At 38.7% G+C, this 17484-nt stretch overlaps 1 protein-coding gene across 1 annotated transcript in view; it reads right to left on the bottom strand.

The window, feature by feature from the left end:
• lamc3 (laminin, gamma 3) overlaps window positions 1–17484 on the bottom strand; it is a 101367-nt gene that overhangs the window by 82629 nt on the left and 1254 nt on the right. Inside the window, exon 2 of the mRNA XM_044175459.1 lies at window positions 10773–11077. Within this exon, the coding sequence (XP_044031394.1) occupies window positions 10773–11077 (305 nt within the window). The remainder of the gene's footprint in view (window positions 1–10772; window positions 11078–17484) is intronic.

Raw genomic sequence — 17484 nt, 5'->3', positions numbered from 1 at the left:
GATGGGGGACCCCCATCTCCTGGAAATCCCTTCAGCCAAAACTGCTGTATTCCAGAGCAGCCTGCAGTATGGTGACACTATCCAGATTTAGCTGGACAGGTCTACAAGGGAACAAACTAGTCTACAGGCCTGGTGAAACAAAGTAAACTATTTACTATTTACACTGCACAAGAAAAGAAGCTTTTTGGATTTGTGTAGGGTGTTGTATTTAAACAAATAGCTATTAATGCTTGCATGTACTTCCCTCCCTCTCCTCCCTCCTTTTTGTGGCCTTCATCTTATATTCAATAAATAGTGCTGCTGTGGGAATTATACTTTTGAGTGCTGCCCTCAACCCCACCCCTTGTACTGAGTTGCCTATTTTCTTCGTGTTTTTCAAGTATTTGTAACTCAAGTGGGAACCAGTATGTCATCATTAAAGAAGAATATGCCCCACGTCTTTTTTTTATATGATTCATTGCGTGGAAAATAATACTCTTTTGCATTCCACTGGCTTTGTTTTTGTATCAAAGAGGATGGCTGATGTGTTTTTGTCTTTGCTCACCTCACCCATCTGTCTCATCACCCTTAAAATAGAGGGGGAATGAGAGATTTAATGAAAGAAATGGTGCAATTGATCCGCCTTTTATTCTAATGGGAGAACAGATCACACTCAATTATGGGTCTTCTTATCTTGTTGTTTAAGAGGAAGGCAGAGAGGAGTAGAGTGAAAGAGAGAGGGTGTCTGGCAGGTCTGTTGAGAGATTTGCCACCCAATCTATGTATTCTTGGCTTATATTGATCCGCCACAGCATTATAATCAGTGGGTCGATGACATCCAAAGCATACTGAAATAGAGCCAGCAACACCGTTAGTAGTCAGATTTTAATGTAACTAAGACTTCCATACTGATCACCTTTTCCGTACATGCCCTCACCATGAAAATACAAACATCTAAAGGTTTAATAGGGAAATGGCAAATTACAATACCTGTTATGAAAGGGTATTTAAGCTGTTTTCAAAATTGTGACAGGTAGGGGAAAAAAGCTGCCATTTATAGACTGACTAGGAAAAAAGGAATGACTTGGCTTGTGTATTTTTGTACATTAATTCCAATCAACAGCAGCAATCAGTTCAGGCTAAAGTTGTTGAAATTACAGTTTGCACACCTGCAGAGACAGCAACTGATGCAATTGCAAAGATGCAATTAAATTCAGTTGAAGCAACCTTATATAATAACCTGCCTAGCTGGTAATTGATGTTGTTTTGAGTAAAATGCGTTTTTGCATTGTTTCTATAACAGTGGTCATTAATACAATAATAATGTGTATTCAACAATAATAAACCCTATGTTCAGTAATATTAATGTTAATCTGTTTTTAATAATACACACATCAAGGGGATTTTTTTTAAATGCATGCATTTCATCAATGCACCAGTAATATAATTTTCCTGATGTTCAAGAATTATGTTATTTTTTCTCCCGGCATAATTATTTTATTTTAACAGCAGTTTTCACATTTGGATATATGAAATCTGATGAGGAGTTTTGATAGTGATCTTAATTACTTTGGACACGGGAAATACATTATTCAACACTTTATAGTAGTAATTTATGTAATCATCAGACACTAAACTCAAAAGCGTCTGTTGCTGTTCCCCATTCAGATTGTGAAAGCTGTGATGCTGCTGACCTCCACATGGAGAAACTGGGACAAGCTGGAGCTGTGACTGGACATACCTGGGAATCAAACTCTCTTAGATAAACAAACACGCTGAAGACTTTTTCGATGAGTCCTCTGAAGTGTAAAAAACATATGCAGTTCAATAGACTGAGCTATAAGGGTGTTTATTGGAACAGCATTGCCCCTCTCAAAAGCCAGAACAAGAAGAGGTGGTGTGTTTCTATAAGGGATTTGTTTTTAAATCCACTAAAAACTCTAATCTGATGTCACTGAAGTATATGGTTCAAAAGGTACTGTTTTAAGATACCCTGTTTTTTCTGTTGAAATATTATTACGATAATTTAATTGTCATGAATAACTATTTTGTGTGATTCACATTGGAACACAAGTTTTTTTGGTACAATATATGCTACTGTAGAGCAAGCCTACAAGTACGATGGTAAATCCAACCGTACAGTCAAAAGCGTTGGGGTCAATGTGAACAGTATCACTGTGGAATTCTTTCAGATTTTTGCAGGGTCAGTGCAACCTTGATGTTGTTCTAACAGCAACAAGACAGAGTTTACAGCCATGCTAGTGGTTCTATAAGGCTGTGTTAGCTAAATGCTAACATCAACAGGCTAATGTTTACGACTTATTCAGGCAGCCGGATAATAAGGAATTGCAGTAGTCCAGCCTAGAAGTAACAAATGCATGGACTAATTTTCGGGATCATTTTGAGACAGGATGTGCCTGATTTTTTCAATGTTACGTAGGTGAAAAAAGTCAGTCCTTGAAGTTTGTTTCATGTGGGAGTTAAAGGACAAATCCTGATCAAAGATAACTCAGAGGTTCCTTACGGTGCTGATGGAGGCCAGGAAAATGCCATCTAGAGTAACTATATCTTTAGATAATGTGTCTTGGAGGTGTTTGGGACCAAGTACAATAACTTCAATTTTGTCTGAGTTTAACATCAGAAAGTTGCAGGTCATCCAGGTCTTTATGTCCTTAAGGCATGCTTGAAGTTTAGTTAACTGGTTAGTTTCATCTGGCTTGATCGATAGATATAATTGGGTGTCATCCGCATAACAATAAAAGTTTATGGAGTTTTTACTAATAATGTTGCCTAGAGGAAGCATATATAAGGAGAATAGAATCGGTCCAAGCACAGAACCTTGTGGAATTCCGTGACTAACTTTGGCGTGCACCGAGGACTCACCATTAACATGTACAAACTGAGATCGAACTGATAGATAGGTATTAAACCAGCTTAGTGCGGCTCCTTTAATGCCAATTATATGTTCCAGTCTCTGTAATAGGATGTGATGGTCAATGGTGTCGAACGCAGCACTAAGATCTAAAAAGACAAGTACAGAGACAAGTCCATTGTCTGATGCAATTAAAAGGTAATTTGTAATTTTCACCAGTGCTGTCTCTGTACTATGATGCACTCTATATCCTGACTAAAAATCCTCAAATAAACTATTATTTAGAAAGTCACACAACTGATTAGTGACTGCTTTCTCAAGGATCTTAGAAAGAAAGGGAAGGTTAGATATAGGTCTATCATTGGCTAAAACCCCTGGATCAAGAGTGGGCTTTTAAATAAGCGGTTTAATTACAGCTACTTTAAAGGATTGTGGTACATAGCCTGTTAAAAAAGACAGATTGATCATATCCAGTAAAGAAGTGCTAACTAAGGGTAAAACATCTTTAAGCAGCCTAGATGGAATGGGGTCTAAGAGACAGGTTGATGGCTTAGATGAATTAATCATCGTAGTCAGCTGAAGAAGATCGACAGGAGCAAAGCAGCCAAAACACACATCAGGCTCTACAGCTGTTTCCAAGGTTCCTGTGTTTGAAGACGGCACCGGTTAAAGGCAGGACTTGATTAATTTTTTTTCTCTAATAGTTAAAATGTTATCATTAAAGAAGCTCATGAAGTCGTTACTACTGAGGGCTATAGGAATACATGGCTCAATAGAGCTGTGATTCTCTGTCAGCCTGGCTACAGTGCTGAAAAGAAACCTGGGGTTGTTTTTATTTTCCTCTATTAATGATGAGTAGTAAGCTGCTCTGGCATTACGGAGGGCCTTCCTATATGTTTTAAGACTATCTTGCCAGACTAAACGAGATTCTTCCAGGTTGTTGGAACGCCATTTCCTTTCATGTTTTTGTGATGTTTGGTTTAATTTGCAGGTTTGGGGGTTATACCATGGAGCTAACCTTCTTTGTTTTATTATCTTCTTTTTTAGAGGAGCGATAGAATCGAGTGTCGTTCGCAGTGAGCCTGCAGCACTATCAACTGAATGGTCAATTTGGGAGGAGCTGCGATTTGCATAGGAGTCCTCTGTTATATTGAGACGTAACTTTGAGTTAAATCCAGATTGGATCGCTTCCTTGAATCTAGCCACAGCAATACCATATAGACATCTAGAGTAGGAGTTTTTGACTAATGGCGTGTAGTCCAGTAATAGGAGTTCAAAAGTTATTAAATAATAGTCCAATAAAGAAGGATTCTGTGGAAAGACTATTAAATGTTCAATTTCATTGCCATATACCAGAACAAGGTCGAGGGTGTGGTTAAAACAGTAAGTGGCTTCATGTACACTCTGACAAAAGCCAATTGAATCTAATAATAAGATAAACACATTACTAAGGCTATCATTATCAACATCCACATGAATATTGAAATCACCTTCAATAATTACTTTATCTGTTTTAAGGACTAAACTTCATAAAAACTCTGAGAATTCAGATAAAAATTCAGAATAAGGACCAGGAGCGCAGTACACTATAACAAATAAAATTGGCTGTCGTGTTTTCCAGGTTGGGTGTGAAAGACTAAGAACAAGGCTTTCGAATGAGTTATAATTTAGTTTAGGTTTAGTGTTGATTAATAGCCTTGAGTCGAAGATGGCTGCAACTCCACCTTCTTGGCCGGTGCTTTGAGGAATATGAGTATTAATATGACTGGGTGGAATGGATTCATTTAGGCTAACACATTCTTCATGACCCAGCCAGGTTTCAGTAAGACAAAATAAGTCAATATGATACTCTGATATTAAATCATTTACTAGTACAGCTTTAGATGACAGAGATCTGATGTTTAAGAGCCACATTTAATTCTCCTATTTTGTTGTGCTATTTCAGCATTTTTGTTTAGGTTTTTAAGTATAACTCCTCTTTTGTTAACTTTAGATTTTATTAATTTAAGTAGTCGGGGGCAGACACCGTCACTAAGGAGTTTTGGGTGGGTAACTGCTCTGGAAGCGCAGAGAAGCGTGTAGGACTGCAACTCTGCCTCCTGGTCTCAACTCTGAGTTGTCATGGTTTTGTTTGCTCCACTAATAAACTCGGACAGATTTCTGGCTATGAGAGCTGCTCCATCCAAAGTGGGATGAATGCCGTCTCTCCTAATAAGACCAGGTCTTCCCCAATCGACTACTAAAATTTTGTAAAAAATTAAGATAATAGTATACATTTTCTTTTCTTTTCCTTCCATGACTTTAAACTCAACCCGGTTCATTAGAGATTAAGGCAAGTGTCCACCACCCTGACCACAATGCCCTTTCTTCCCATCACGCTACTTTTGACTCTCAGACTACCTGTTTCTACCCATGCCTCCTTTGCATAATCCTTAGTTCCTTAATTCCTTAATCCCACATAATCCTTTCATGGTGAGAAAAAATATTTCTCACTTTATTCATGCATGGAACATGTACTTCCAACTGAAAACATAATGCTCACTTTACAAAATTTTAGGAGACCAAGATGAATCCTGTATGTCCTACAAACCTAGATTCAAGCATGCTATTGTCCCAGCCTGCCAGACTCACAGATAGACAGAGAGGCCAAAATAGCACAATGGAGTGGTAGAAGGTTAGTGTGATGGGATTAATCAGAAAAGGACAGTTTAATAATCTCTGAACTAGAAAACCAGGCTGCAGCTACCTTTTCTTGTAAGCAATTTAAAACTGCTCTCATGCAAAAGAAATGTTGAACCACAAGCACAGGAGGTGAAGCAAAGTAATACACAGTGATCAGGAAGAACAGGAATGATACAGGGAATAATGGTGGAGAGAGACAATCCTTGTGCTTGTGGAAACTTCCGGAGAGATCTTTTTTAGACTGTGGGTTAAGTGGCTATTGCTAAGCCACAGAAATATGTTTTTTTCATTCACTCTCCTTCGGTGTCCTAGCAAGACAGAGCAGAAGGACATCAGCTCAGGTGCCAAATCCAGTCCTGCGTGCAGATTCCTCTTTCATGCAGCTGTTTGTCACCTTACTGACAGTATCCTGCCACATAATGTGCCCAACCCATAGCTACACTAAAGCTAATCCAATAGTGCATTTCATTTCTATTTTCACTTGTTGTAGACGCAAGGGGACCTCACATAGCAGAGATGAGGAGAAAATGTCTTTATCCTGCTGCTCAGTGCAACTTAGCGTATGCTTGAGAGCTGATGTAGCTTCACCACTGCTGTCTTTCCTCCATCTTTTCCCAGTTTAAAATGGGATTACTCTTGAGGAAGGCTGTCTCTTTCTACTATGTAGGTGGTTGCCGAGATGTAAACCATTCAAAGTGCCATGGTTGATGAAAGGGGAAGTTTTATGAGGAGACCGCATCCAGCACAGAAAACATGTGTGTGTGTTAGGGTGGGAGGGGGGTGGGGTTAAGGTATGTGTGCAGGCAGAGATACCATATGTAGCCTTAAGGGTTTGTCAGCTGCATCATACTGTTTTACTTTTAAAATCATACATCTTATGGAGGTTTAAGAATTCAAATAAAACAATGATGCTTTCACAATAACGCCTCATCAGATACAAACTATTAGAATCAACCGATGTACTCTATATTACCTCTGTGGTAATGAAGTAATTTGAGCGCCTTGTGCTGTCACACATCAAATCTATTACTGACCCTTTCCTGGACCCCCTGCATTTCGCCTACAGAGCCAACAGGTCTGTAGACGATGCAGTAAACATGGCCCTCCACTTCTTCCTCCAGCACCTGGACTTCTCAGGAAACTATGCCAGGATCCTGCTTGTGAACTTCAGCTCTGCTTTTAATACTATCATCCCAGAGTGTGCCTGACTCCACCTGCAGGTGTCAGACTTCCTGTCTGACAGGAGGCAGCATGTGAGGCTGGGATAACATGTCTCTGACTCCCGGTCCATCAGCACCAGATCCCCCAAAGGCTGTGCCCTTTCCCCTCTGCTCTTCTTCCTCTATACCTAAGCTGCACCTCCAGTCATCAGTCCGTCATGCTCCTGAAGTTCGCGGATGACACCACCGTCATTTGGCTCATCTCTGGAGGGGAGCTCAACACTGACAGTGGAAATGGTAATGGATCACAGGAAGAACCCAGTCCCACCCACCCCCATCACCCTGTTTGACTCCCCAGTCGACTCTGTGGAGTCCTTGCACATCCCTGCACAAAACTGTACAGCCCTTTCATTTAAATAACATTCATATTGTAGATATATTTTATTTGTTATTATATTTACACATATCTTATTGTCAATTTTATATTTTATATTTATGCTTCTTGACTTTCAGTACTTGCTTTACCGTTCTTTATATTTTAATAATCCTGATTTTGATTCTGATATTTCTGTATAAGTCATTATTTGAAGATTCAGTAGCTTTTAGTAAGTATACAGCATATAATTTGTTTTAGGGAATGAATAAAAAAAATATTCAAAATTATTTGAACGTTGCATTCAGCGGTATGAAACACAACATATTTCACAGTTGAGTTTCAAAACATGAGTAGTGCGCTGAGAGAAATATATAGCTAAATTATCTTTAAATTGATTTTTAACAGTCATATATAGTAAACTGCGAATATACTGACAGGCTGAGCAACGAATATCCTCCAAAAATTCCCTTATTGTTATTTTATTAACTTTTGGAAGATGGCTTCTTTCTTTGTGAGTGGGTTATGGTTATGCAGGGTTACACTGTATATCCTCCACATATCCTCTGAAAGACACCCTTACTCTTCTTATTTAATGATGTGGAGGAGGACAGCTTCCTTTACAGAGGTGGTAGTCTTGCATTGCCAGACCTAGTTCCTCACTTCATTTTAGGAGAAAGGTCAGACAAACATGTAATCATTATCATTGTCTTGAGGAGCATTTTGCTCATGGTGGGCGGGAGCCATGACTGTGGACTGATCATTGAGGAATATAGTTCCTCAAATAATTGAATTGAATTGATTATTGTTGCAAAAGTATGTCCACTTCATAGTAGTGTTGTTAGTGTTGTTGTAGTAGTAGAGACTGGTAATAAAAATAGCAACATGCAGATAGTGTAAGGGACAGCGGAAAGAAACAAAATGCAGAATGAAAACACATGTTGTCCACATACTGTGAAACAGGTTATGGAGGTGGTGATGGAACTTTTACTAAAAAACAAATAATTAGATTTTGAAGGGGGTTTAGTCATCATGTTGCTCCTGCTGGGGTCATTTACGCTGTTTTACTGTATTGTTGCTGTTGCCTCTACTTTTAGTGATAGCAACATTGCAACAGTGCAGTTCATTCGATAAGCAGGCAGTAATGGGATGATGCAACCCTGTCTTCCAGAAATTACTTTCATATTTGCAACAGCAGAATGTTTTGAGAGAAACATAATGCCACCTGAATTACATTTTTTATAAACAGAATGAGGAAATGTTCCACGTTGCAAAACGGTCATATAACATATTCAATACAATATATAATACAATATCCGGTCATAGCAACCAAAGCATGATTCATGTTTTTATGGTTATGTTTAAGCTCTCAAAGCACAAGTTTCAGGAAAGATCATGTTCTTGGTTAAATATTGAAAAATTCCACCGTGACTTGAAGCACAAAACAGGACATCTAAACTTTATCAATATTTAACCGAAACCATGTTCTTTCTCTAACCTTACCCAACGTGCCTTTGTGGCATAACCCTAATCAGACTTAGGACTCAGGATGCAAACCCCGTCTCTGGTGTCAAAGCCCTGCACTTAGTATGCCCACCATCCACCCTAACCACATCCCTACAGGGTTTGTGCGGTATAGACTACAACAAGGTTGAAACTTCCTGCCTTTGAAAAAAAACGATGCCACTGAACGTAATCCAGGTAGTGATTATCTTTCCTTCTAAATATATTTGGCAAATTAGTAGTAAGTAAACATAATTTCTAGGAAACACAGTTGGACGATGAGGTCTTAAAGTGCGACAGAAAGTCCCTCACATCATTCACATGAATTTTACCACTAGATCACATTAGCTATAAGCTAGCTAGCAATGGACGCACCAACTATGTCTGTGGGTGTGTGCCTCTATGTCTGTGTTCGGCTCAGCCTCTAATTGGTCTCAGAACTCACCAGAAACCCCAGTTCTTTCCATCATTACCCTCCAGTCTCTCCATTTTCCTCTCGTCTCTGTATATTCATGAAGTCATATTCAATTTGTGCCGCCCCAGGCAAATTTTCCATTGACTTCATATGCAATCGTGCCGCCTCTAAAATTCACTTTGTGTTCTGTTTGAACACACAGTTAGATTTTGAAGTTGAACCAAAGAAAAATAAATATTAGCAACTGTCTCAGAATAAAAGTTGCTGTAGATTTCTGCATCTGATTGAGAATCTGCTGGCTAGTCGACGCATTCACCAATTCAGATAGAGATTTTTTAAAATTATAATTGTTGTGGGCTTTTTGCCTTTATTAGATAGGATAAGGTAAGGAGCCATGGGGTGCCCCTTAGATAGAGATTTGCCTTTTTCCAATACCACTTCTCCTTGGAGTTGGACAATCTTAATTTCATATTCTGATCTACTATTTCTGGCCACACATACACACGTGTTTCATCTGCTTTGAAATGGAGGTATTATTACTGTATGTATCCCCATGATATATCCTCCTTCAGTAAATGGTCTAGTAGGATCTCGGCTCTAATTAGCTAACTTACTTAATTTGTTGTGACAAGGTTACTTTTATTGTATATTTTATACCATTACAAGTTACTGTCAGCAATGCTGAGACCTGGAAATACTGTTGCATGTAATACTTAATTTCCCCTTATGGCAGCCACTAATATACACACAAATTACAGCTAAGATCCTCAGTAATAAATAATGAGAGAAGTCTCTAAAAGTTTCTCACTAAAGTTGCGATGCAGAGCAAATGTAAGGACAGATGCACGGATGCACACAGGCCTGTCAAAGAAAAAGGAGTGGCTGCATTAAGTGCTTTATTTACTCATTTTTAGCCACGCTTTACTGTGCCCACACCTCCCAGACTCTCTCTCAAGAGGCTGCCATTAATTCAGCTCAGCCTCCTCACAGCTTCACCAATATTAATCAGAGCTAAACATAACATATGTATATGTATGCATATGTATGCATATGTATATGTACTTAGCTACGGTATGTTTGTTTGTGTAAAAGTGTTTGGCTCTACGCTTGAGGTGGTTGTTCACATGGTCAAACTGAGAAAAAATACTGGAAAGGTCAACACTTGCAGGATCTAACATCCAATACATTATGTTTAGTTTTTTGAGAAAACTTTTGCATTCCCTCGAAATATGTTTTGCGTTACCTCGCAATACTTTTCTTCTTCCATTCCCTCTGAGCCACATGTCTATTTGTAATGGAAGGTGGTGTGGAGATTCTCAAGTTAATGCATTTAGCATTGTTTATGGACACCTCATCTTTATATGATGTTCATTGCAAAGAAGTTATCAAATAGAACATTATTAAATGTCTGGGTAGGAGCTGTATGTATAAGAAACATCAATTATTGCTCCACACTTATAGCAACAGGCCTTCTACCAAAACCTGTTTCAGCATTGACGGTTACTTTAATTTGTTGCATTAAAATTGAAATGGAATGCATTAAAAAGAAGTAAACATAAACCATTTGTCTCTTCTAAGAAATATTTATTTCTATGATTGTTTTTGTAGCTGATGCTCTCCGCCACAGTCAAAATATGTATTATTAAATTAAGTGTGGGACAACCTTCTGGTTAGTTGTGATCTTTCTGCAAAATCACTTTGAGTGGTAACAGATGAAAGTGGAGCCTTAAAAAAATTTAAGCCATAATATACTGTATATACAAAATACACAACAAAATGTGGCCTCACCTGCAGCACCACACTTTGGTCAAAGTTGTATGCACTGGGCCGTCCCTCCAGGGTGGAGAAAGCCACATTTCCTCCAGTGAGGGGAGAGATATCACTGAACTCATCTGTACATAAAGCAGTTCTCTCATCATCTCCTGGGCGAATGTAGGCCTTAACATCCTTCCCATAGGTCTTCCAACAAGAGGCGCTGTAATACTGGTAAGGCAACCAGGACCCATCCTCCTCTGTGCGCTTGTAGATGGCGAAGCTCTCCGGCCGACTGGTGTAGAATTTCAATCGTATATAGGTTATCTCAAAAGCCTTCCCTGTGGAAAACAGATATGATTAGCTTCGAACGGAATCAGTGAAAGAAATACTGTTACAGTTAGATCAGGGCTGGTTATGTAAGAGACAAATACTGTGGGGTGATAGGTTAGGGCCCAGGAGCAAAGAAAAAAAAAGTGACATAATTGCATTATAGAAAGAAGGAAAACAATGGGGGATAAGCTTCATTTCCCATGCTTCTATGCAGGGTAAATGAATGTCATTCCTACAGGAGTGGAAGAATACCCAGGATTATTTTCTCATTATCCAGATCATAATAGGCTCCAGAAGTGAAACATAGGTCAAAGGGAAAGAGACAAAAGTTCTTTTTTCTCATAATAACTGTAGGACAGAATAGAGTCAATGAGTGCAAAATCACAGAAGGAAAAAGTGCCTGTATTGTCGAATCACTGGTAAGAATATCGTCTGATGCAACATTTCAGGTGCGACAGGAAAGCAATAGATCTAATCAATAGTGAAAATCAAATCAAAAGTGATTGGTCAAACATACAAATGACTAATGAGTGTCATGAGGGGCTGGGTATGACATAGAATTAAACATATCATTGATTGATTGATATGTCTCAGGTGAGGCTTTAGTGGTAGCCTACATCAGCCGTTTGGGGACATGGGAAGAAACAGAGAGAAAGCAAACTAAAACTTTTCATAAGATTGTGTTCATCCTATAACAGTGTTTTGACCTCAATCTGTGAAAAAGGAAAATGGGTTTCAAAGCACAATCTCTGCATCACAAAGATCCGGAGCAAACGAGGAGATATACTCAGATTTCCATTTGATTTGGTGTTGGGGGATTTAGCAGATCCGACTAAGTTGCACTGTAATTGGTGTTGCACTGTAACTGAAGACATGTCTGTAAAGTAATTTTTGAAGGTCTATAATAAGTGGAGTGATGAGTCTCCCAGGTACATGCTTAATTAAATGGAGTGGAAGGTTAGGAAATAATGCATTTTGGCATCTTTTTTTGCATATTGCATATTCAGATGGCTTGAATTACTGGGTAATTTTTCTTCACAATGCTTCCTGTTTGGAATACTGGAGTGGGAAAATCATTGATTTGCAACATAGCTTTTGTTATTATTTAGTTTTGTAGAAAAGCTGACATCCTCTTCCCTAATCTCAAAGCAAACAGAGAATCAATGCTTCTTTTTGATTGAGTGGTGTCATTCCCTCCCATTGTTTGCTCAGTGTGGACACTTCAAACAATAATCTTGGAGCCAGGGAGACTTGCAGAGTTAGGCTATACTTCCTGAATATGAACACACATTAAGAATCTGCCAAATGTTGTGCAGCTTTACGGTGGATTAACTGGGCAGACACAAACTGAAGTCATATTGAGACCAGCGTGAGAAATAACAGAAAACCTTCTTAACAGGCTTCTATATTTCACTCATGGGGTGGGGGGGTTCTACTTCATTAGATACTAAGTCTCAGCCACTCTGCACATTCATAGAGGGATGCCATCCACTACAGCCATAATGACATCTGTTGCTTTTCTCTGCCAAGTCAGAACTCTGCATCTCTGTCGCTTGTCTCTGCAGCAGTCTCTAATGGTATCTTTCCTTTAGGAGAACTAACATCATTTAGCTTTCATTTACTCCCTGCATGAAGTGAGGTCAGCCCTGCTGGGACTGAGGCAAAAAGATAAAAAAGGCAGAAGATGAAACAATTGTTGGATATACCCTGTGATGAAATGCAGATTAATTGCAAAGCATATTTGTATGTTTTAATGAATAATGTTGAATGATTCGTGATTCATCCTCTTTCAGAAGTGTTGACTTTATGTATTTCTTAAAGTTTATATGGGCACATTATTAGATTTTAACCAAGCAAAGTAACAAAATTAGAACAGAAAATACCTATAGAGAAAATCTACCAATTGAAGCAGAAGTCTCTCTTTGTTCACCTAGCGACAGGTCTTAGAGCACTGAAAATTAAGACATGTTTGGAAACCCAATAAAACAGCCTGCTGTAACTTTACAGGGCTGATCCAGAATCTTGTGGCATCACAAATCACACCATAGCTGTTCATGTTGTGCACATAGACACTAATAAAATGACTATTTGGACACAGACTTCTTTAAGAGTAAAGGTTGGGAGCTGCAGAAGTACAGCATCTGACCTGTGCTGAGTCATTTGTGTCAATTTACCACAGCTGCTCTTGTCTGCCCAGACTGAGACTAAACTTGCCACAAGTACTGTAGACTCAATATTTACAATCTATTTACTCCAAGCTGAGATTTTTGCGATCGGCAAATACACAGATGAGTGTTTATCTTCTAATTGGGCTGCATCTCAAACTTTAGTAATGAAATAGAATAGAATTGTGTCTCATATGCATGCCAATAATCTGGCTGTGAGAGCGTCATGCCAACTGTGGCAGACTTTTATCAATGTTTTACATCTGAGACAGGATGTTATTTTTCTTTGACAGCACTGAATGAGAACCAGCTGCAGACATCAATGTGTGCCGTTAGAATGTGTGTGTGTGTGTTGCTCACCAAGTCTTTGTGGGAAAAACCTGACCCCAATTCCTTACCAGCAAACCGCCCAGCATTTTCTTTTTTCTCCCCCCTTCTTCCTCATTATGTTTTGTTTACTCCCCTTGAAGCAGCCCCACTCCCTCTTTTCTTTCTACTCTTCCACGGATCCACTCTGACCTGGCTGCAATATGTGTCCCCACATCCTACTGCTGTGTTTATCATCCCAGCATTTGCCTGTATTGCCTTCAGAGAGAGCTTGTTTTGTTTGGAGAGGCAAAAGAAAACAGTAATGTCAATGACACCCCCCACCAGCAACCCAGATGGATCACAGAGCTTTCACATGGACCAAAGGGATGCCACACATACAAAATTTAGGGATTCAGTTATGTAAAATTGTGTGTTATGAAAACATAATGAAAGAAGGATATCTTTTAAGAATTCTAAAATAACCCAAAGGCATCAGGTAGAAACACACATAAGAGAAGAGAAGTCCAGAAAGGAGTAAAGGTCAACTTAGTATGAGAGAGACAGACTTGTGGGTGTGGGGATTGTTTGAAGAATAACAAACCCTCCAGACAACACAGAACATACCTCTGCAGCAGCAGCATTGGCACCATTCCCAAGAAAAAAAAAATAGCCGGAGATTATAAACAACAAAGCCTCAAAACACAGCCAGACATCTACCTGCTATTGGAAATCAATATTCTCTATTTGACATAGGCACTTCTTGCTTTCAGAGCACGTGATATATTAGTTTGTTTGCGGTTAAAGCTCTGACATTTTCAACTTCTGTCATTATTTTGTCCCTGTCTCTTGTTCCTTTGAAGCAGAGCTTTTTGATGGAGCGCCCACTCTCCACCTACAGAGCAGGAAGAAGGAGATCTGAAATTTCTAGTTTTGAACAGAAACTGTCTTCACTGACCAATTCCTGGAAGTCCAAACAGACACACACACATATACAGGATATAATGAAGGTGTTTCTAACCTTAGTTAAATCAACTGTAATCAATATTTTGATACACATACTCATAGTGACCCACAGAGAATTATTACCTGACTCTGAAGTTCCCCTCTGCTTTACCTGGCTTTATAGCATCTTTTAGCAGGTCTAAGGTTATCTTTAGTCCTAACCCTAATGCCCACTTTGAAACTCTTTTAGTTTGCATTTAATTAATCATAATTCTGCTACCAATTGGACAAGCTGTCAATCAGCCTACTCTACTGTTTAAGTCCAAAATGTAGTCCCTAGATGTGTGACCTATGTCTAGTATTCTTACTGGTAGGTCAGCAGAAATTCTGAATATCCATCCATCCACCCATTTTCATCGACTTATCCTGCACTGAGCAGGAAGGTGTGGAGTCTATCCCAGCACACTTTGGGTGAAATCGGGGTACAAGCTGGACAGATCACCATTCTATCTCAGGGCTGGCACAGTGCTAAAACAAAGTGTAGGTCTGGCTATGCGAGACTAACCTCACTCACTTTCACACCTACTGTATGGAGAAATTTTAGTTGTCAATCAAATATTGGGCAATATATTTTTTACTTAAGACTTAGGAATAGTTTGACATTTTGGTAAATACACTTATTTACTTTCTTGTCAAGAGTTAGATAAGATGATTGATACTACTCACATGTCTGTCTGTTAAATCTGTACAAAAAAGAGTATTTCTTGACCAGGAGCAGCGACTTCTTCGAATCTTCGCTGGTTACCTGACACCCATACAGTGACGGCAAGACTGCAGAAGTCAAACTATGAAACAAACATGATATAACATGTCAGTGAGCTTCAGAGGTCTAAACTAACCATCTCCTGGCTCCAGCTTCATGTTCAGTGGACAGATACGACAGTGGTATCGATCTTCTCATCTAACAAGAATGCCAATAAGAGATTTCCCAAAATGTTGAACTATTCCTTTAAGATTAAACAAAGGAGTAATTGTTTGCTGTTTTCAACCTTTGAACCTTTTAATCTGAGAATACATTCAATTAATAAAATCTACATTAATTTTCATTTGGATTTATTTTGTATTAATTTGGTTCAATAATAAAGGGGGGCCCAGAGCAATATTCCTCAGGAGGGCCCAAATTCCTGTGTACGCCCTTGCTGAGACCCTCTGTTACAGACACATACACACACACACTGCTCAGCAAATAAATGGAAGTGGGAAAGGTAATTTCATGGAAAGATTTGTATTAATGCTTTGTAACAATAATCGCCACAATTTAATTCAGTTAAAGTGACAAATGTGGTCTGTTACTTATTTCAGCAGTTCTCCACAGCATGGTAATGGGATAATGATGCTAATGGCTCAAGCTGGTCTCATAAGATTTTGTGAAATGAAGAATGTCTTCAAATGCAAATATGTACGCAGTGTACAAAAAGTGAGTCAAACGCATTTTCTCAGTGCGTGAAGGAGGCAATCCTAAAAACGTGTATTACTAACAGAAATAATGCAGTGTGGTACAAATGGTGCATGGTTGAATATTTGCTTTGAAATGTGAAAACCCAGGTTCAATCCCATGTCCAGCACAAATCAAGTGAAGTTTAATAATTTACCTGATTTTACTGTAATCAAGCTTTTACCCAGCCTAAACCTATCCTTATCCTAACCATGGGATAGTGGACCCAGATGTTTTACTTGCATATAAGTTAGTCAAGCTATTCAAGTGCTGAACAAAAGCGTCCAAATTGAACTACTGTCAGAGAATCCACTCCATGCTGGAGACACATAATGTTTACATAATTTGTGCCAACAACATATTATCTGTCTTTAAGAGTTTGGCTCATTTCACAAAATGTTATAAGATATTCAATTCAATTCAAGTTTATTTGTATAGCGCCATATCATACAAAAGCAGATATTGCAATTATGAATCCACTTATTTTCCCCAAATCATTACGCTCTCCTTTTCACACACTTGCATTGTTATCCAAAATCTTAATTTTACTCGACAATGCACTTGTGCCCTCTGCTGTATCATAAATTGTATCAATTAAAACTACTGCAAATGGAAAAGCCAAACACAAAGTCCTTCTCACTTGATACAATAGCTGCACCAAACTGATCCAGCCAAGAAAAGTTCTTTGTTGTTTTGATATTTAGCTAGTAATCTTTTGGTTACAACTGAGCTTTGACAGTAACTGTGTTAACTATAGGAGTTTGACTACATTTCAAAAACTCCAAAAAGCTAAATTCTGTTTAAAATGCATTTCTCAAGGGATTTCTCTCCAAAAGTTTTGTGAAAACTTTCATGAAGTGAAGGGAAAATTAGCATAATTTCAAGTGACAGTAGACCTGCTGACCAAGTCCCTGGCTATGCAAAAATGACTCTGGCTATGGGGGGTAAAATTTACCTTCCTGAAGAGGAGGTGTATCTTTTGAATTCCAAATACATTTTATGTAAATGCCTGGCTAACTTCAGCTGGTCCTCCTTTCCTTATCATAGCCTTATTCCTGCCAAACTTGGGACTTTCCTGCAGGTCATCAGCTGCTCATTACCTAAAATGTCTATGAAAATATTAAGTGGCTTCTGTTTAATTTACAGTTAGTTGTACAGTATATTTGTTGTAGCAAAACCTGACAATTGCTGAAATGAAAAACACTGAACTGAGCCTGTTTAATGTTGAATTTGTAATGTGATATAATGTGAAATGTGGATTTCAAGCTAAAATGGTTACATAAAGGTTGATTTGTGGCCATGGTCTGGCCCAAATCATGCTGGAGACTTGTTTCTATGAAGGCTGTGTGTCGTGGCTGTATTCTAGTCAAGTTCTGGGCCAAATCTTACCTAAAAAAAAAAAAAACAACTCATTAGCTTGAGTTGTGACTGTATTGTGGCACCTAGATTCAGATGGGTTCATCACCAATACTCCATGGCGGTATGTGGGCTGAATGAAAGTAAA

The sequence above is a fragment of the Siniperca chuatsi genome, linkage group LG18 (assembly GCF_020085105.1).
Source record: "Siniperca chuatsi isolate FFG_IHB_CAS linkage group LG18, ASM2008510v1, whole genome shotgun sequence".
NCBI lineage: Eukaryota > Metazoa > Chordata > Actinopteri > Centrarchiformes > Sinipercidae > Siniperca > Siniperca chuatsi.
This window is presented reverse-complemented; position numbering and strand designations above follow the sequence as displayed.